General features: G+C 51.5%; 1 protein-coding gene across 2 annotated transcripts in view; it reads right to left on the bottom strand.

The window, feature by feature from the left end:
* Window positions 1-21,900, bottom strand: part of EEFSEC (eukaryotic elongation factor, selenocysteine-tRNA specific) — a 247,967-nt gene that overhangs the window by 48,878 nt on the left and 177,189 nt on the right. For both annotated transcript variants that reach the window (XM_036911550.2, XM_036911547.2), the window contains exon 5: window positions 14,949-15,605. In XM_036911550.2, coding sequence (XP_036767445.2) covers window positions 14,949-15,605 — 657 coding nt within the window. The remainder of the gene's footprint in view (window positions 1-14,948; window positions 15,606-21,900) is intronic.

The raw sequence follows: 21,900 nt of genomic DNA, 5'->3' as shown, positions 1-21,900 counted from the left end.
GGCGTGTGTGTGTGTGTGTGGCTCCATTTCCAGTCTGGCCAGGAGCCTGGAAAGGGCAGGGCCCCTCTATTTATATTTGCAGCCAAGCCTGGTAGAGCAGGTGCCCAGGATGCCCAGGACGTTTGGCTGAAGTGACCAAATGCCTCTAAACTAGCCACTGCATGTTCCCACCACTGCAGGTGCCCTGTGCCACCTTCTGAGCTGAGATCAGCCTCTGCTGCTGACAGGGCACCTGTCCTTGGGAGAGAGTGTACCTCAGCTGACCAGGACATTTGTGGGATCCCACTGAGCCCCCAAGCGCCCTTGTCTGCCTGGGGTTTTCATTCCTACCTCAGAGACGACAGAGCTGAGCTCAGAGATGAGATGTGAGCTGGCAGCAGTGACCCAGGCCAGCAGCACAGTGGAAACCCAAACCCAGGTCTGCCAGGCTCTGCAAAGCCCCTGAGGAACTGTGGAAGAGCAAGACAAGGCTGACTCACTCCAAGCGGGAGAAGCAGGGCACGCTTGGTGCTACCCAGGATGGTGGGTCCCAGGCCTTCACTACCTTGTGACAGATCCAGCTGAGACACAAGACCTGCCCCAGCATCATGGCTGGCCAAGGACTGAATCCTTGAGGCAGGAGCTTACAACCTAGAGAACCACCTTTTAAAAGGAACCCCGGGGAACAAACGGGTGATGCAGGCAGGTGCTCTCTCAGATGGTTCTCACTAAATACCTCCTAATGTTCCTCTCTTCCTACAAACAGTGAGTGCCTACCAACGTGCTGGGTGTGTAGTCAAGAGCAAACAAAAGCTCCGGCCTTGAAGGGCTCACGCATATCCTTGTGGAAGGTACTGCTGACATTTCCCTCCACCCCATGGCCTTTGGACTGCTCACCAGCAGAGACAGGGTGCCCCCAGTCAAGGCCACAGCTCACTCTGCCCTGCACTGCACTGGCTCAAATGAGACCCTGTCCTCTCTCTTGTCTTCAGAGCAGATTGCTCCCTGACATTATGTCACATCACAGCTTTATCTGTCACTCTTTTACAGCACCCAACCGGGATACGAGGTCCAGGAAGGCAGAAACAGAGATGGATGCAAACAGGAACGCAAACCTAACTGGGTTGGTGTATTTGCAATGCTTACTGATGCCTGTGGTCCTTGGTCTTTAAGCTCTGTTGAGGTATGATGGGTATGTAATAGCATGCCTGTTTTTAAGGTACATAACTTGGTAAGTTTAGATATATGTATATACCCACAAAACCATCAATGTGATCAAGCAAAATGAAGATGCCCATTAACACCCAAATTTCCTCATGCCCCTTCATCAGGCCCACCCTCCCCGCTCCTCTCCCCACCAGGCTCTTCCCCACTCTGCACCCCCACCCCCACTCAGGACCCCACCCAATCCTCCCAGGCTCACCTGGGGCACACCCTCCTTCAGGCAGCACCCCCACATGGCAGGCAATTCCTGTCCCCTCTGGCCCTCCTGTCCCAATAGCCTGGTCACCCTTTGTCCTCTCCAGATAACCTGAGATTTCTGGCCACATGGCCTGTACCCCATATAGCCCTGACTCCCAGCAGGTCCCAGTAAATATGCATATGACACGGAGGTGGGGAAGGAGAGGCTGGTGAGGAAAGGTGGCTCTTGGTTCTTTGAGGTAAATCTCTCTAGTGGACGTATGACTGGGGGACACGCTTCATCAAGAGTGAGCCCATACCTGCATGCTGGGGACTGGCTGTCTCTGCCACCAGAACACAGTCGGCCTGTACCCAGCCTTCCGGTAGCCCTGGCAGCTGGGCCCCACAGGGATTTGAGCCCTTGGGTGGCAGGGGTGCTACCTATTAGCAAAAAGGCCTTTCACAAGACTTTCTACTGCATTTCTCTCCTGCCCCTCCTTTCTTTTGGTTATAAACTATTAACGTAAAAAGCTAAATGCCACAGAAACAGTGAAGGATCCATCTTTCCCTGAGCCAGGGCCTCACAATGAGGGCAGACTAATTTTATTAACTTCGGGGAAACTTCAAAAAGCTTCAGGGCTTCCATGGCAGACAGCGACGACCCCAGAGTTGGTTCAAGTGCTACATAAACAAAAGCCCAGGCTGGGGAAGCTGAGGGCTCAGCACTTCGTGTTTATGTTCTCATCTGACGGGGCGGCCAGCGTGCAGGCTGGTGGGCCCTGTAATCCTGCCAGTGTGCGGTGCCCCGCAGTTCACTGACCTACATTACCACAATATTTTTTTAAGCATCCGGGATAAGGTGAGGAGGGAATGGGCTTTTTCTGACCCTTTGAGGAAGGGGCCTACAGGGCTCCCTCTTGCTTGCTGGCCTCATGGTCTCCCTGGGGCTGAACTGGCAGCTTAGAAAGGACTTCAAGTTCAAAGCAAGTACCTCTGTCAGTCCTGTGCTGGTTTATGGCTTGGCCAGCACTGATTAGGTGCAATGGCCTCTCCCATTAACTCCTGGCTCTTCAATTCCATTTGTGGGGTCAGGCAGTGAGGGTGGAGAGGCAGGCCTGCAGCACACTGACAGGAACCTGGTGCGGTCTTGGGAATGTGGGGGACTCCTTGCCTAGCAGACTGCGCCATCATTTTACAGCAGCCTGGGTGGATCCTTCTAGGAGCACATGACAGCCTGGCCTGGCACTACGGACCTGGGCTGGGGGTGCCGGGCTCAGAATGCATTAAAGGCAAGTGAGGCAAACTGCTGATTCCTTGGGACCTCCTCAGCTTCCTCATCCACAAAATGATGTTGGAGAGTGAGCTTTCCCGTCAAGAGGTAAGTTACTTTCCAGAGAATTCCAAGTAACCAGCCTGTCAGATGAGAACACCAACTGCCCCAACCGAAGGCAGGAGCTGACCTACACACTTTTCTGTATTCCCAGAACACACCCCTCCAGAAATTACTGTGGGTGGGGGTGCGGATGGGAAGAGGGGCTCAGCAAAGGTCTGCAGCATGAAACCTCATTTAACTCAACATCTGCTTAAAGAGGGACAGCAGCCTTTCCTGCCGGGAGCTTGAGGAAGAAGACCGGGCACCACCGTTTGTATGAGTGTCAAAAGTCAGGGCACTGAGCGAAATGCCTTGTCTTGGCCCCGTTAACCTCTGGAATGTGTGTGAGCCCAGTGGTTGACTCTTCTCCAAATTCTAGACTCTTCTAGCGAGGGGAGAGAGGCCCCAGAGATCAGACACCAGCACAATCAAGGAGTAAAAACCTTAAGAGAACAGTTAGAGGTTTTTCATTTTGAAATCGATCATTGTGATGTCAAACCAAAGGCAAAGCATGTGGGATTTGCTAAGGCGGCCTTGGACCTTGGGAACAATGCTGAGCCTGCACCAGAATGGTCACAATAATAGCTCTGAGTGGGGACTTTCACTGTTTGCATGAATAACTGGCTTCACTTATTAGCCTTCAGTGGTTGGAGGGTGAGTTCCCGAAGAGCAGTCGCTGACTGCACAGCATGGAAGTCCAGGCCCTGGCTTACATGCCCGGCGAGTCCCCACTGTCCCCGGCCTTTGAGCAGGGACTTGGCTGCTGGTGCCTGTAATTATGTCATTACATGTGTGTGTCTCTCTCAGGGCCTGGCTCCCGTGATGAGGCTTGGGAATCGCCCAAGTTCTGAAGCCATTATTCTCATTCTAATTGGAGAAGGGGTACCCAGGGAAGAGGGGCAGTGGGCTGTGAAATGGAGCCCTGAACCGTCTCTCCTGCTGTGAGGAGAACCAAGACAAGAAAAAGGGTCAGGAAGGCCTAGTCCCGGGGCTGCCCCTTCCAGCTCTATGACCTGGGGCAGGGGACTTCTCTGACCCATTGGGTTTCTTCCTCTGGGAGAGGCTGCTGTTAGGATTAGGGGTGCTGATGTTGGAAAGAATACCTAACATATACCCAGAAATCACAAGATACAGGAGTTATCTAATCTGCTCGAGAAAAGCATCGGCACTGATGCGGAGTCTACACAGACCACATCTGGGGGCTGCCCTGGTCGCTGGTTTGCCCCTCTTCCCCTCATGGATGAGGACCCCCACAAATGGGGTGTTAACTCGCCCAGGCACTGAAAGCCACCAGATCCATGACCTTGAAGAGCCCCAGGATGACACCGCTGTTCTGCTATCATCCATCTTTGCTTGGAGAAGAAACATTTCCCAGAACGCCGCCTGTTCCTCCCTCCCTGTGCAGGGTGGCAGCCTGGGTGGTGGGAGAGCAGGGCCCTGGGGCAGCCCACAGGGTGGGGCCTCTCCCCCACGGCCACAGCGAGGCCCTGGATAGGCCGAGTCGCTTCCCTGAGCCTCTGTGTCCTGTGAAAATGGGGCAAATGTATCCACCACTGAGGCTGCTGTGAGAAACAAGAGACGTGATTCCTGGTGTGAAGGTCAGTCACCCTAACCCCCTGGTGGGCGCCAGGCACAGGAAAGCAACCTTCAGTTCCTCACGCTATGCCGAGAACATTTCAGAGGCCCAGGAAGGGTCCAGGGCGGCCCAGCCTCGGGTATCACCAAGGGCAGCCACCCAACAGCCGCTGCCCGCCTCTGCCCACCAGCAGCTCCCAGGCTGGCGGAGCTATCTTCCTCAAACCTGGGCCGCCAACCACTGAGCAGGCGCCCTCCTCACGCTAACAGGCCCTGCCTCCCAGCTTCCCCTACCCCCATGACCTCCTACCCGCTCTGACCCCTTTCCTGTTTCTGGTCTCCGTCACCAAGGCACCAATGTAAGTAAAGCTCCTGTCTGTCAGTGGCTGATAAGGAGGTAACAAGGCCCAGCTCCCAAAGGCAGATCCATTTTCAGGGAAAAAAGGGGAAACTTAACATTTTAGTGAGCACTTAGTTTACGCCAGGCCCTGCACTTGGCCTTTTGCACGTGTGGTCACATCAACTCCCCACCATGGTTTCTTTAAAAAAGAAACAGATTCCAGGGGACAAGGAGGCAGGGGGAGAGTGATGTGTCCATGGCCAAGCTGAGCAGCGCCTGCTCAGTGCAAGGGTCTCCACAGCCAGCTCCTTCCCCCACATCAAGCTACCGTGACTCTGTGTCTATATGTGAACACAAAAGCAGTTTTCAAAGGGAGGCTATCAGGCGCTTCGGCAGCCAAGTGAGACTCTTATATATTAGATGCTGACGTGTGGAAGGGAGGAGAGAGGCTGAGGGCTGGGCCAGGGCCAGAACACCAGGACAGCCATCTGATCTGCTCCAGAAGGAGAGCACCTTCTCGATCTCTGCTTCAGGGGGAACCTCTATGCCCTCAAGCGGCCTGGGAGCTGACACGGCTGTCAACCGGCTAGACAGGGGCCTGGGGGAGCAAGGGCAGCAGGGCGGGCCGAGTGGCCAGCTGGACTGTAGAGCTGCTTCTTCAAGGGCTGGATGCTGAAGCAGGCCCACCGGGGGCCCCCCAAACATGCCAGACGATCCCTGCTCTGGAACGACAGTGAGGAGACCAAACTTACCAGAGGCAGTTGCTGGCTGGCCAGTATGCTCCCTGGTGCCCCAGACACGTTTAACAAGTCATCAGTGGTGGAGCGGGGCAAGCCAGGAGCGGGGAGGCAGCGCCACTCCAGACTTCAAAGCCAGCCAGCACTCCTGGCGGCATCTGTGTGTTTACACTTGGCCTGGCCAATGCCGCAGGCTCTTCTGGCCCAGCCCAGAGGCCTTCCCCACAGCACCTGCAGGTGCCTAACCCAGGATGGTTGGCCTGATCCCACCATGGAGAAGGAGGGAGTGCCAGCTTCTGGGTACCACCCCAGCGGAGAACCTGCACAGCTGTGCCATGAGGAGAGTCCAAGTAAACATCAATGAGGACAGCCACTGCTAAGAGGGGCCTGCTCTGTGCCAGGTCCAGCACTCAGCATTTCACATGAATTCTCCCCTCAGAGCGCCAATGAAGTAGGCGGTACATCCCCCATTTTTCCTGTAAGAAAACTGAGGGGAGGTCTTCAGCAGACCCTGAGACCTGGCAGGCTGAAGTTGGAGCTCCCTGGGCCCACCTCGGCCTTGGCCTGCAGACACCGCCAGGCCTGCCCTCTCCACGTCCCCAGCCCTGGTCTCAAGGAGGGCACCTGTTGGCCCTGCCTGCTGCCTTCCCAGCCTGCCACACCCTGGGACCCAACCTCACAATTAGTGGCAGGCCAGCCGTGGTACCCAAGGTGTGAGTATTGTCTTTACCCTGGTATGAAGTGGGCCAAAAGAGATTTTTGAGTAAGAGCTGGCAGGACCACCTTTGTTTTGTAGAAAATAGTTTGGGTGGAGCTGTGCAAGCCCCCAGGGCAGGGAGGGAGGCGGCTACGGGGGTGAGGAGGCCCCCTGGGTTGTGGCGCCAGGTGGAGGAGTGAAATAAGCACTCATTGTCCTCAGCACTGGTCGCATCTGCCCCACCTTCTTCATGCCATTGTTGCAAATGAGGAAATGGCCCCACAGAGTAAGTGACAGTGATGCCAGCACTGCCAACCAACTTGAGGACTTGGGGCTCACGGTGAGACTGGGAATGCAGAAGGCTGGGGAGAGGGGCAGGGGTGGGGGCCTGGAGGGGACGGCCTCTCTGCAGGCTGCTCTAGCTGGCCCTGCTCAGATGGTTTCTCCAGCACCAGCACGGAGCTCAGCTGCCTCCAGCCGCCCACCAGAGTTTTCCTCCTGCTCAGGGAAGAAGGGACCCTGCCTGCCTCTTGGCGCTCCCTTCCCGGGTCTGCCAGTTGTAGATGCCCTGAGCTGAGGGCTCTTTCCCAAATGGCCTGACCCAGGCACTGTGTGGCCTCTACTGAAACTGCCTGGACCTGGGATCCCCCCAGTGTCTGACAAGGCACAGTCCAAAGGTCACCAGCTTTCTGTGCTTTTCCCTAACCAGACCACCTCCTCCCACTTCAGCAGAGTGCCTTGCTTCCCTCCTGGTCCCTGCAGCCTGTGTGCCTCTGACCGAGGCACCGCTCTGTCCGCCTCTAGGAAGACCACGTGTCCTGTGAGACTGAGAGTGACGGGTCTGAATCCACACGTGGCTGAGAGACAGAGACCTCTGTGACATGGCCCAGCGGCTCCCAGCCTCAGCTTCGATACACTCTTCACCCTTCATCATTTTCATCAGATATTTGCACACATGTACATTATTTACCCAATAGTTTTCTTTAAATACAAATGCTTAAATACATACGCATAAGCTTCACATGGTACCCTAAAGGGAAAACAAGAGTGTTTTGCCATAAACGGAGGACAATGATGTTACATAAAAGCAGAGACGATGGAAAAAAAAATGAATCGAATCCTAGTTACATACTGTTGCTACTGGAAGGATCTGAATTTTGGCCCTGTTTTTTGTTTGTTTAAAAGGCTAAGGAGAACTTGACAAAAAAATGGAATGTTAATTATAGTGGGGCACTTAAGAATGCACATTTCAGAGCTGGACAGGCCCACTAGATAGCAGGTAAGGACAAAGAGGCATAGAACAACCCCTGATTTCTAGATAGATAAAACCCTCACATCCCTCAAACAGGGAATCTACACTTTTTCCTCAGTCTGTGGAACCTTTACAGAAATGGAACATTCAGCAATAGTCATTTGAAAAAAACTGGTAGCGCACCTATGATGTGTTGTGCTCAGCACTGAGGATATAATAGCAAATCAGAAAGACAAAATCCCTGTCCTCATGGGCTTAGATTCTAGTCATACCTGTAGCTGCAGAGAAAACCCGAATAGACTTTTAAAGCAGAAATTATAAACCATTAAAATTAGGGATGAAGAATTTATAGATATGATATAGATACATACATATAGTGTTGGTGTGTTCATTCACCATTCATATATTTTCTGCTCAGGAATCAGCAAGCAGTAAATTGCTGTTCATTTCATTAAGGCCATTTCTCATACACTTACCTAATGTTGAGTCCCTTAGTAATAACCTTTTTCTCTTTTTTGGTTTTCTTTCATCCCTTTGATTACATTGCAGAGTAAGTCTTAGATTCCCTCGAAGGTGACTTTAACACTCCTCTGTTAGTTCTCCTTGAATTTCTAATAGGTTTTGTTTTTATATGTTTGGTGTGCACAAGTTTGTGACGCCTTTTATCATTATGTCTCCTTTATCTTGGTTAGTATTTTTAATCTTAAATTCTACCTTCTCTGAAATTAATATTACTGCTCATGCTTTTTGTTCACAGCCACATGACATCTTTCTGTCCATTCTTTTAGTCTTAGCCTTCACCACTTTAAGTGTGTTTTATTCCAATCTATCGGTCTCCATATTTAAATAGGAGAATTTGGCCATTCACATTTAGTATACTGACTGATAGTTAATCTTGTTCCTTTTGTTTTTGCTATTATTTAGGAACACTGTTCTTGCTTTCCCTATTTTTGTTGGTTTGATCAAATTCATTCCTATTTTTCCTTTTTGAAAGTGGAAGTCCTGCTATACTTTTCTATCCCATTCAGCTTCTTTCCCTTTCTCTGGGTTTGTAAGCTTACATTTATTTCTGTATATTTTTACTTAAGAACAGGACACGAACCACTTCCCTCATCACTGTCTGCTCTAACTCCATCCCCCAAACCCTCTCCCAGGAAGATTAGCCCTTTAGGACACATTCACTTCCCCTCCTCTCTGACCTCAGACGAGACCTCTGGAGCACCTGCATTAAACAGAGTCCCCTCCCCCAGGGCCTACTTCTTAAGGAGTCCAGAGAGGATTGAGTACTTGTAGCTGTGGATGGCAATTAGACTTTTCCTTGCAGGATTATCAGTCTATCTAGAGTCCTACTTACCAGTCAGGATGGATAAACTATAGCTAGAAGCCCAAATTCTGTCCACTATTTGCTTTTGTATGAACTTTGAGCTAAGACTGGTTTTTACATTTTCCAATGGGCTGAAAAACATCAAAAGAAGATGGATATTGCATGACGTATGAAAACTATAAGAAATTCAAATTTCCATGTCCATAAACAAAAGTTTTACTGGCACCCAGCCATGCCCACTCATTTCCATCTTGCCTGTGGCTGCTTTTGCGCCACAGCGGCAGATCTTAGCAGTTGCAACAGAAACTTAGGGGCTGCTGGGTGCATGACTAGTCTCTGGGATAGCCCCATAGCATCTCATCCAACCACACATTTATTTATCTTTATTACCAGTGCATACCCACCATGTCAAAATAGGAAGAGCCAACTTCAAATATTACACTTGTAAGGCTCAGTGGGGTGTGGATTATTATTTTATTGAATTACATGGCAAAGCGCTGTGTTTATTATTGTCTATGCTAATAGAATACAGTATCCACTGACATCACAATATTCCTGCTCACAGAAAAGCAATGGTCAGAAAATGAGGAGATTTAAAGCAGTATATCTCATCACAGCAGAGTTTCTTCCCAAAAATAAAAAATGAGAATGAGGCTACAATAAAAGTAAGTCTCCAAGTGGCACATTTGTTGGCCAAGCAAAGAAAGCCACTTACTAGTGGTAAGTTAATTAAATTGTATTTGATGGAAGCAGCTGAAAAAAACTATCAGAGAAAACAAGCTCATTTAAGATGATTAGATTTGGGACAAGCCCAGTTGCCTGGACGTGGCCCGTGGACCACAGATGCTCTAGGGGACCGAATGAGCAAACCCACAGCGGTGGGCAGCCTGGGCTCCTCCAGCGTGAGAGGTGAAGCAGAGTCAGAAGAAAGAGGAACCTGGGGAGAACTGGCCTCTTCTGTGTGTGCCATGTACTGTCCTCAGCATTTTGTGTTTACCTCATCCTGGTGTTTTCTTTCTAGAGCTTACTACCACCTGAGAGTATCCACCATTCCTCGTCAGTCTCCCCATGAAGGTGAGAACTCTGTCTACCTTGTTGTATCCCCAGTAAACAGCCTGGCACACACAGTAAACATCTGAATATATGAATGAATGACGTCTTTTTGGTTATGGGCTCAGAAGGCCTAGATTCTTCAGTTCTCCCAGGCGGGTAGTGTCCGTTCAGCATGTATCTACAGAGGCATCTTGCCCCTGCAGGGTATCTTGGAGGAGAGCTCCCAGAAAACTGCCCTTGCTTACAGAGCAGATGCAGTGAGCTTGCCCAGCATCACAGAGCAAGGCCTGGGAGCTGGTTCACCAGGGTGGTAAAGATCCTGCTCAGGAGACTGGATTTAACCTTATCAAGATGGCTTGGCCCTCTGGAGACTTCTTTGCATGGAGGCACGCCCAGGAAGCCGGGTGGTGGCAGTGATGTGTCCAGGAGTTTGCAGAGGCAGCCAAGCACAGCAGGAGAAAGATCAGCATGGGGCACTCCCTGCCCTGGACAGCCACACCCATGGGCCAATCTGACTCTGAGCTCCCTCCCCAAACATGCCACTTCTACCAGCCCTCAGTGGCTCCTGACAGGGACCAGGAGAATAATGAAGTCCTGGGGAAAAGATGGAATATCGTTCTGGCCTCAAGCTCCAGGATTCATTATTCTGTGTCTAAGAACTTAAAAGTTAATAGTAGGAATAGCAAGCACAGAGCAGGAGCCAAGCACTGATCTTGGAACCTCACAAGCACTCCCCGTCTGCCTTCATTGTAGCCCATGGTGCTGTGCTGTGAAAGCCCCCGGCACAGGGAAGTCTCAGGACCTGCCCACATTGCCACACTAGGTCTGCACAATGGCCCAGTCTGCCACACGGCCCAGGCTGTCGCCAATCCAGCAATCTGAAACTCTCTGGGCACTCTGGGTCCTGCTCCAAGCAAACAGGGTCACCCCAAGGGACAAGCCCAGCCTTTAACCCATGAGCTGCAGTACACGAGATCTTCCTGCTCACCCAGCTGGAGTTGGCTCTTACATGCCAAGCTGTTTGCTATAGCGGCTCTTTTCAAACAGCCCTGTGAGGTCAAGACTGTTTGTCCCTCAAATGAGTGAGGATGTGGAGATAAAATAACTGGCAAAGGCATATGGTTATTACATGGCACAGCCAGGGTTGGAGCCCAGTTCATGTAGTCCCCAAGTTCAGTGCCTTACCAACCTTACCAGAAAGGAAAGTCTCCAACCAAGGAGATTCCAATTTTCAAGAGCAAAGTCTCTCAACTCACTGGGTAGGAATCCACCTGAAATGGTGGAAAGAAAAGGGCTCAGAGGCCTGTCAGTCCCAGGTTTAAGTCCTGACTTTACCACCCTGTGACTCTGGACAGGCCACTTAACATGTCTTAGGCTGGTTTCCAGTCTGGCTGCCTTTGGGAAGAGGCCCTGGTGGCCTGGTTCAGAGATGGAAGAAAACTAGCTTTCCCTGAGAAACTTCTTGTCTGATCGGAATTATTGTTTTTACCATGTGCATACATTACTTTTCCTAAATGCTTACACATAATTTTTTGGAGGAAGTATCTATTTAATTTTAAAAAGTGGTGTGTATTAATTTCTTTAAGTACATAAGAAAAGTAACATCCACCTCGTTGGGTTTTCATAAGAATTCAAAATAATGCATGCAGCTAGTAAGGGCCTACAGTAGGTGCTGAATAAGTAGAGCAGGTACGAGGCGTGGAGGCAGGAGGCAGAAGCAGGCTCATTCCTGCCCCGGACCCAGAGGGCCCCAGCCCACAGCCAGCCCCGGGCATCAGGACAGGAGACCATTCCACAGAGCTTTAGGGGCAGGTGGAGGCCTGGGCACCCATGCCCTTCCTTCCTGAAGGACCTCTTCACAGGACGCCTCCACAGTCAGACCCCCTGCCCCACTGCCTGCCCAAAGCTGTCCCCAGTTAGAGGGAGCCTGGATCTGCTCCGGATGTCTGTGTGAGACCTGCTGACTGCTAGTCTGGGGCTCTCATGCCTCTGGCTCTGGCCTCCCCGGGCTGAGCAGAACAAGGCTGGTGGCCCTGGGGGTGCCCCCAATTATGCCTCTTGGGTGGGTACGCCCTGGCCCCTCCCCTTAGGAGGCAGGAGTCATTTCGGCAGTATGTTTACTTGCTCCTCATGACCATACTCCCGTCACATTGGACACAGCTGCTGCCCCTCCACTGACAGGCCTGCATGGGGCAATTAGATCCATGAACACACTCGGCAGGACATTACTCCATGACAGATATTTCACCATAGAATAATTATACTCCAAAATACCACTAATAAATCAAGCTAGACAAATGACCAATGTGCACTCTATCACCTTCACCTTCAGTCAGCATCTCAGGGCTGGCCTAGGGCTGCTGGAGCCCCAGAGCAGGCCTCCGAGCAACCCTGGGAGATCAACCATATGCTGCTGCTCAGAAGCAACCAACGTTCCCAGAGGGGCAGTGCCCTTATCAGCAAATATGCGCCGGGTGGCAATGCAGAGAGATGACCATGCCTGGCTGAGCTGGCAGGGATGAGCTTCTGGAATGGAGGACCCTGACTCCCAGGCCTGTGAGTGGGTAAGGAAGGGGCTCCTGATTGCCCACTGGAGGGCAGAGGGCAGAGGACAGGTCTGGGTACAGGGCAGGGGGATAGGGCCTGAGCACCAGGAAGAACCCTGAGGCGAGGAGGGGAGGCTCGGCTCTGCAGTGACAGTTTCACAGGAGAAAACCTGGTGATCTGGAAGGGCAGGGGCAGGGGGAGTTTTGCAGATAGAAACCCTGCCACATCTACAAAACTGGACAGGCTACATTCAAGAGAATGGAACTGGATTATTGTTTAACCCCCCACACAAAAGTAAACTCTGAATGGATCAAAGACTTGAATGTAAGTCATGAAACCATAAAACTCTTAGAAGACAACATAGGCAAACATCTCCTGAATATAAGCATGAGCAACTTCTTCCTGAATGCATCTCCTCAAGCAAGGGAAACAAAAGCAAAAATGAACTCATGGGACTACATCAAATTAAAAAGTTTCTGTATGGCAAAGGACACCATCAACAGAACAAAAAGGCATCCTACAGTATGGGAGAATATATTTGTAAATGACATATCCAACAAGGGGTTAACATCCAAAATATATAAAGAACTTACACGTCTCAACACCCAAAAAGCAAATACCCAATTAAAAAATGGGCAGAGGGTATGAAGAGACACTTATCCAAAGAAGAAATTCAGATGGCCAACAGACACATGAGAAGATGCTCCACATCACTAATCATCAGGGAAATGCAAATTAAAACCACAATGAGCTATCACCTCACACCAGTAAGGATGGCCAGCATCAAAAAGACTAAGAACAACAAATGCTGGCGAGGATGCAGAGAAAGGGGAACCCTCCTACACTGCTGGTGGAATGTAAGCTAGTTCAACCATTGTGGAAAGCAATATGGAGGTTCCTCAAAAAACTAAAAATAGAAATACCATTTGACCCGGGCATCCCACTCCTTGGAATTTACCCAAAGAACACAACTTCTCAGATTCAAAAAGACATATGCACCCCTAGGTTTATCACAGCACTTTTTACAATAGCCAAGATATGGAAGCAACCTAAGTGTCCATCAGTAGATGAATGGATAAAGAAAATGTGGTATATATACACAATGGAATACTATTTGGCCATAAGAAAGAAACAAATTCTACCATTTGTAACAACATAGATGGAGCTGGAGGATATTATGCTCAGTGAAATAAGCCAGGTGGAGGAAGATAAATGCCAAATGATTTCCCTCATTTGTGGAGTACAACAATGAAGCAAAACTGAAGGAACAAAACAGCAGCAGACTCAGAAACTCCAAGAATGAACTAGTGGTTACCAAAGGGGAGGGGTGGGGAGGGAGGGAGAAGGGTTTGAGGGGTATTATGTTTAGTACACATGCTGTGGGGTATCACGGGGAGAACAGCGTAGCACAGAGAAGGGACATAGTGGATCTGTGGCATCTTGCTGCACTGATAGATAGTGACTGCATTGGGGTATGGGTGGGGACTTGATAATATGGGTAAATGTAGTAACCACATTGTTTTTTCATGTGAAACCTTCATAAGAGTGTATATCGATCATACCTCAAAAAAAAAAAAAGTCCCTGCCACATCTAGTCCCGAAGGCCCTAGACACCTGGTCTGAGCCCCTGCTCAGTCCAGATCAGGAACCCTGATGGAGTCTACGCTGACTCAGGCAGGGCTGGCCCGGGAAGGATGCCCCACATCACACCGTCTAAGAACAGAAGCACAGCCAGCGCCTGCTGAGACCCTCAGGGCTGGGGTCTCAGACCTGGGTCACTCAGAGTCAGCCAGGGACCAAGCGAGTACCAGTCCATCCGCAGCCATCCCTGCCTGACAAGGGCCCACACCCAGGGAGCCAGCCAGCCAGCACAGTGAGGTCTGGGCGCTTGTCGGCCCTGCCCTCGAGGCCCAGTAGTTAAGGATTCCCACTCAGAGCTGCAGGGACACTGATGGCGGTGGGTGGGGCCCTCGTTCGTACAGGTAAGTTCTCAGGCCACCACACCAGTCCACCCTAATGCAAGACCTGAAAACTAGCCTGGTTCACCCACATTGCTTAAGACCTGAGCCCAGTGACACCTGTGTCCCAGATCCTCCTGCTGTGTCACCTTCCTGCACCTCCCCACCTCTGGTTCTCTGGTGCTCCTTGCCACCATTAGCCCCAACTGCTCCATCCCATAGGCCAAGAATTAACTTGGCCTGGCCTGTACTGACATGTTTGGGCTTGGGGCAGCCAGCAGCCACCCTGCCTGGTGGAGCCTCAGCCCCAGGGGGGGCCTCAGGGCCAGGGCCTAGCCATCGGAAGCTCAGGGAGGCCACTCACACTACCGGCTTCTGGCCCAGGTGCCATGAAGCTGAAACTGGCTCGTGTGAGAGGTCAGGCCTGCTCTGCCCTATGCAGGCTATGCCCACCACCTAAGTTAGTGAAGGGCAGGGGCAGCAGGGAGGAGGGTGGTGGCAGTGGGGCTCCCCTCCCTGGGTTTAGGCCCCGGCTCTATGCCAGGTGAGCTAAGAGAACTCGGGTCACTTGACTGCTCTGGGCTCAGGTTCCTTGTCTAAAAACGTCCTTAGCCTAGTCCAGAAGGTCGCTGAGGCTTTCCTAGTTCTCATCACAGACACCAGTGTCCAGCCTGGCCTCCCAAGCCCAGCAGAGACAGGGAGAGGCTGCTTACCCGCTCCACAAGGCCCTGCTTGTGCTTCAGCTTGTACAGTTTCAGTCTGGGCAGGAAGCTCTCAGTGTAGTTCTTGTCCTCCAGCCCGTGGAGCAGGACACCGTGGAAGGCCAGCCGGCACGTGTTGGCGTGAATGTCCGTATCCAGCCTGGAGCCAATCACCAGGCACAGCCGAGGGCAGGTAACAGGCTTCTCAAACTCCATGAGGGCCCACTGCTGTCGGGGGCAGCGGCCTCCTGGGGCCTGGGCCTCCTTCTTGTTGGCCTCACCGCTGTCTGTCACTGCAGGTGCCAAGTCCCTGCACAGGTACTGCTCCTGGAAGAGGTATTCTCGAGAAAAGTCAAAGGAGTCCAGCACTGGCTCGAGGTCAAAGCAGTCGGGGGCAGGGCTGAAGAACATCAACCGGCCCATGACTGTCTCGTGGCCCACCGTGATGTGGAACTTGGCCTTGGTCTGCAGGGGCCCCCGGAAATATGGGATCTTCTCCACAGAGATGAGGGCTGCATGGACTGTGTGCAGGGACTCAGGGGCACATACCAGGCCACGCTCCAGCAGCTTAGGGTCGAACTGGGTGACACAGATGCCCAGCCGGTCTCCCTGCATGGCTGAGGTGACAGGCATGTGGAACATCTGCATGGACTTGACCTTCTTCACCACCTGGTCAGGAGCAAGAGAGGAAGCCATGAAACCAACAAGCCTTGAGGCTGGGGGGAGGGGCTCCAGCTGGAGTACTCCCTGTCCCAGTGCCGCCAACACTCACTTGGCCCTGAGCTTTCTGCAGGTCAGATGCCCCTGGACAGAGAAGGCTCCACCCACAAACACTCCCGGGTCCACAAGGCCCCCGAGTCCGGGAGGTGGGCAGCGGCCACAGCAGCCGCGCTGACCCTACCTCAGTTCCCTCTGTCCTTCCAGGGCCTGCTCCCCACCAGGCTCCATTCTGGCACTTCCTTGCCTCAAGCCCTCTGAATAGGTTTGCCACCCCATGCAGAATGGCACCCCAGTTCTGCAGCCTGCAGAGCCATGCCCAGGCCCAATGCCACTGTTCTAGGATGTCTGCCCAGACCCACGATGGCCAGGATTTGTCCTTCTCTCCCTGGAGCTCCGGCAGCCCCCCTGAACCACACACTGCCCGCCTAGTCTGTGCCCAGCTACTGGCTAGCCTGTGGGTATCTCTGGAGCGGGGCCACACTTCACTCATCAGACAGAGTCCCCGCGGGCCTACTGTGGGCCAGGCACTGTTCTAAGGGTAGGGTCAGAGTGGGCCCTGTATTTGAAAAGCTTCATATCCAGAAACAACAACAAAATTACAAATACATTAACTGAATACATGTTAATCTATGTAAAATTTCATGTGTGTAAATATATATAACTAATATAATTATACACAGTTGACCCTTAGAAAACATGGGGGGTTAGTGACAAAAACCCCGTGCATAGTTGAAAATCCAAGTATAACTTTTGATTCCCCAAAACTTAACTGCTAATAGCTACTGTTGACCAGAAGCCTCATCAGTAACATAAATGGTCGATTAACACAAATTTTATATGTTATATATATTAGATACTGTATTATTACAATAAGGTAAAAGCCAGAGAAGAGAAATGCTTTTTCAAATTGTTTCAAGTCTTCTCCAAAAAATGTTCTGATGTATTAATTGAAAAAAATCTGTGTATAAACAGTTCAAACGCATGTTATTCAAGGGTCAAGTGTAACATGTACATCATATATAACATGCCATACAGTAGGCCTGGGTCGGGGGCACTGGCTTCTTCAGATGGGTGGTCAGGGAAGACCTCTGCAGAGGTGATGTCTGAGCTAAGAGCTGATCATAAGAAGCAGTTGTCCAGAAAAGATAGTTCTAAACAGGGGAACCAATTAGTGCAAAGACCCCAAGACGGGAAGAGACTTGGTGGGTTGGAGAAAGAAGCAAAGCGCCAAGAGGGTAGGTGGGAGTCACCGAGGAGTTCAGGCAAAGGAGTGACCTTATCTTATCTGCGCCTAAACTACCATGTTGACTACTACCCAGGGCAGAGTTCTGCACCCATGGTTTGTAAATCAGGAACATAGAAAAGGCTCTAATAAACGTTCATGAAATGAACAAACGGATGTTCCTATTGCTGTCTCAGAGATGAGATGAAATCATGTTGCTAGATCTCCACTTAGCAGCAGAGAAACATGTAATGTATTTCAGAAAACCTGCCATCAAAAACTGTGAAACTCAAGAAAATTTTGACCTCTGGGTCACAAGCATCCCAGCCTGCAGAGTCTGGGTGTGCGGACCGCTCGTTGTCTCCCTGGACAGAAGAACGCTGGGCTGATATCAGGCACAGGAGTCCAAGTCCCTTCCTGGAAAGCCATAATACTCAAGTGTTTGTTTAAAGATCATTAACTACCTAACCATGAGGTCAGGGGGCAGAGAAAGTGAGAAGCACAGTGTCAAAAGCCACAGTCAAGATCAATCAAAGAGAAACATAAAACATCTCCAAAATGGCCTGCGAGGGCGATGGGAAACTAAGATGCTCGGGAAGGCATTGCAGAGTGATTGGAGAATGTTAGCTTACACTAAGTGTCTGCCCCGAATTACAGCTCCTCCCCCTGCTGGCAGCAGTCCTGTGAGCTGTCCTTTGTCCCCACCTCGCCTGTCTCCCGCTCCCCAGCCAGCTTTCTAAAACACGTCTGATGCAATTCTTTGGCACCAACTTCCACATGGGCTCCTATCTTCTATATTATGATCTTCAAACCTTTTGGGTGTAGTTGTGAGCAAGAAGACCCTCTGAACAACTGAAACTCTACAGGGAATTGGTCTCCCCCCACAATGAGTAAAGCTGCTCAGGGTGTGGGGCTCTTGCACCTCCCAGCACCCCCTCTGGTGCCCCAGCAGGGCCTCCCGCTTGCCTGGCTCCTCTGGTGGCCTCCCCTGGGACCTCACCCACAAGGCCCTACTCCACAGCTCTTCCTGCCCCGTGTTCTCGACACAGCCAATGGATGCTTGAGCAATTCCCCTCTACACTGAGGCTCTATGTCTCTGCGATTGCCTGGGAGGTTCCTTCTCCCTGGGACTTCTTCCACCTGGCAGATGCCTGTTCATCCCTAAAACCCCAACTCTTGGGGCACTTCCCGAAGGGCTCCCCTGCCCACTCCAGGCAGAGCTGGTTGCTGATCTCGGGTTACTCTGAACCTAACTTACTGTATTGTCATCACTGGTTTACGGCTCCATCAGTCACATAGGAGCCCATGGGGAAGTTGGTGCCAAAGAAGTGTGTGTCCGTGAATTTACTGATTTAAAACACAATATAGCAAATATCCACAGCCCCATCATCACCCCTGAGGACTGAAACATTAACAATAACGTCTGTCTCCCTCTGCATCCCTTCCCCACCTCCTTCTCTGCCTGGAGGCCACCACTCTTTTGAATTCAAAATGTAGCTTTCCTTTTTTTTTTATATATATATGCATATATGATTGCAGAGACTTACTACATATGTAGTACATACTCCTAATTAATAATTTGCCATTCTGTGTGTCTCCAGCTTTGCGCCTGTGCCCACTGCCCACACCTGCAGCACATCTGTCACTGGTGTTGTACATTGCACAGCGCATGCAAACCACCACCCAATCTATCAATCTATCAGTGCACACTTGGAAAAAGTTTTCCTTGGAAAATGGCACAATGAATTCCCTCAGATGAGAATCCTGCCTGGAGCACAGTGCAAGGAGGGGTCGTGGAGGACACAGGCTCTGGAGAAGAACTGCCAGGTCAGTGGGTGGGTGAGTGAGCACTCAGTTCTGCTTGACAACGTCCCAGTGCACACTTCCACCAACAGGGCCAGGCACACCCAACGGGTTCACTCCTCTTCAACATCTGGCATCGTCAGATTGCTTAGGTTTGCCCATCAAATTTGTACTATCTCCCCTTCTGAATCCTGAGGATGAGTCGTGTTCTACCTGCTCCTGCACAGCACCCAGCACAGGGGGCTGCTGACAGACCCTGCTTATGGTCGACCCACTTAAAGACCAGCCCATCTGAAGAGAACAATGCATCTGAATCTGGAAGAGAAACACCTCCTCAAGGCGAGAGCACACTTGGCAAAGCATGAGCTGTGGTTCCAGGCCTGCTGGGCCTGAGTAAGACCCTGCTGATGAACTTCCCGTTGCGAGAGGGCAGCCGGGGCCTTGCGTCACCCACATGGCACCCACCCCCATCAAGCCCACCGCTGAGCAGTCTTTATTCAAAGCATGTTCCCTTTTCAACAGGGCTCATGTTTTCAGGACTGAAATAATGAAGATGCTTTAAAGAGGGCCCCGTGAAGAGCAGAGAGACAAATCACTGTGCAAATTAAGACATTAAGGGCCTGAACAGGAAATTGCGAAACATAAAGATGGGGACAGGCAGCATGGCACTACTGTGGGCTCGCAGTGCGCACACAGACAGCATCACCACGAGTCAGTGCCAAGCCCACACTCCACCAAAATACACTTTAGGAACACAAGATCCCATCTAGGATACCAAAAACATGGAAAAGTAAATAGCTGGACCACTCAAGAATGGGAAAAAGCAGGCTTTCCTTTCATTTTCTAGCCAACTTTGAGAGATGCTATTTATTCAACAACCTGCTCACCAAATATTTACGAATATCCATGTCGCATGGTGGAGACACCATATAAGCATTCACTCAACAAATATTTATTAGTTTCTCTCATGTACCAGGCCCAGATTTTGGAACGATATAGAGGCAAGCAGAACAGATACAGTTCTGTTCCTGTGGAGTCTACTGCTTAGTTGGGGTACAGACAATGAATAAATGGAGAATTACAAAACTATGAGGAGGTTCTAAGGGGAGAGTAACCGGGAACTCTCTCATAATCCTTCCTGGGTGGTCAGGGAGGGCTGCCCTGAGGAGGGGGCACTGAAGATGAGACCAGATGGAGGAGGAGGAATCAGCCCCAGGGGCTCCAGGCAGAGGGGAGAGCAGAGCAGCCCAGAGGCCCCGAGGTGGGAAGGATGTGGCCTGTTTGAGGGACTGAGATGCGGTGGGCTGGCTGGCAGGGAGCACCATAAGAAGAGCACCTTCACCATAAGGACAACAGAAGCCACCAGTGGTAGTGGTGGCCTGGGGTCGAGTAGAGGAATGACAATTTCTAATGTGCACTTTTAAAAGATCTCTTTGGCCAGATAGAGAAGGGCGATGGGCACAGATGTTGGGCTCCCGGAGAGGTGAAGGTTGGAGACCATGATGGTAGAAGGTGTCTTACGCTCCTGACTGCTTTCTGGCCTCTGCACCTGGATGCCTGAGACGTCAGCCCTGGCCTGCCCTCCTCAGTGCCAACCCCAGGCTTCTAGATGCCCAGGAGGGAGACTGTGCATTCTGTCCCAATGTCCTGTTCTCTGGCGCCGGCACTCAGCCATCAGGCGAGGGAGCAGGCTTCACCTCAGAATGGGCCCAGCACCCGGTCCTCCTGCTGCACCCTGCCTACCCTGCCGGCCCCCTGGCTTGGCTCGCTGCCCTGTCCCCTGGGATCTGTTCTCTGCAGTAGGCTGCAGTGCATACAGTATGTGACCCCAGAGTTTCACCTCCCCACACCTGGCTTCTCATCTCACTCTACGGACACTGACCTCCTTACCAGGACTCCCTGCAATGGCCCCTGGGATTTCTCTGACTTGATTTGCTGTGACTCCCCACACTTCAGTCGCGTGAGCCTCCATGCTTCCTAAACATGCCAGGCGGTCTCCCGCCTCAGGCCTCTGCACCTGCCAGTGCCTCCGACCGGGGACTCTTTCCCCATATGTCCCTACTTCCTTCATGTCTCTGCTCAAACGCTTCCTTATTAGAGGCCATCCTCGACCCCCAATACCCAATCCCTCCCTTCTTTTCTGTTTTCCTTCATAGCACTCATGCCCTCTGTACAGTATGACATATCTCTCCCACACTGAAATGTAACTTCCATGAGGACGAGGACTTTGTTTTTACTTTTGTTCTTCCCGTTTCTGTCTCCAGTGCCCGGCGCAGTGTCTGACACATATAAGACCTCAAGGCATACTTGTGGAGTGAACGAACAGGGCCACAGATGGATGCAACATCGTCTCTGCCCTCGGGGAGTTCCAGGCCAGGCCTGGGATCTGTACATCCTTAAGGGCATCTGGAGCTATAGACCCACACTGTGGGTGCAGGGCTGGCCCCAAACTGGCTGGGCAGTCAGAGCTCCCAGACAACACCCAGGGTAAGGAGCCTTCCAAGCAGGGGCAGAGCAAGGCTGAGGCTTGTAGGGGCCCCAGGTTTCCCTGGCAAGGCGCAGTTAGAATGGGGCAGAGGAGGGAGGGTGCCACTGCTAGACACCACCTGAGGGGATGGGAAGGCCCTCTGCTTGGGACCACCAGGCAGCCCATTCCCCAAGCTCGCCTGCCCATTGGGTTTGGCTGGCTGCAGAGTCCCTCCCTCCTGTCCTTCCATCTCTCTGGCACCAAGTACTTCTGGGGAAGGGAAGGACCCAGGGAGGGAGGGAGGAAGGAAGGAATCAAGCAGGCAAACAATTCTTAAAACTCAAGTTCATGCTTGCTAAGCAGTTTGGCCCTTTCTGATTAACAAAGCAGCTTTACCACCATCTGGGCCAGTTATTCTTCATAAAAACCCTACAAGGCAGGTCAATATTTTTACATTCAATTTTATGGATGAGGAAACAGAGGTTTTTGATGTCTCCAAGGTCACAAAGCAAATAGGCTGAGACTTGGGACAATAAATGCTGGGACTGCAAGGCAGGCCTGACATCTCCTGACCAGCTGAGCAGAAACTGTGCTGCGGGCTGCCTGGGGCTGGAGGTAGAGTGGCCCCGCCCTGCCCGGTGCTCAGGGTCAGACAGCCAGGGGCTGTGGGTCTGCATGACTGGCTGTGGATGCCCACAGGGTGAGCCCAGAAAGCTGGCTCCAGGGAAGGAGCAGGGGAAGACCCCACTGTG

Source organism: Manis pentadactyla, chromosome 1 (assembly GCF_030020395.1).
Source record: "Manis pentadactyla isolate mManPen7 chromosome 1, mManPen7.hap1, whole genome shotgun sequence".
Lineage (NCBI taxonomy): Eukaryota > Metazoa > Chordata > Mammalia > Pholidota > Manidae > Manis > Manis pentadactyla.
Note: the sequence above shows the minus strand (reverse complement) of the source record. Positions and strands in the feature narration are given on the sequence as shown.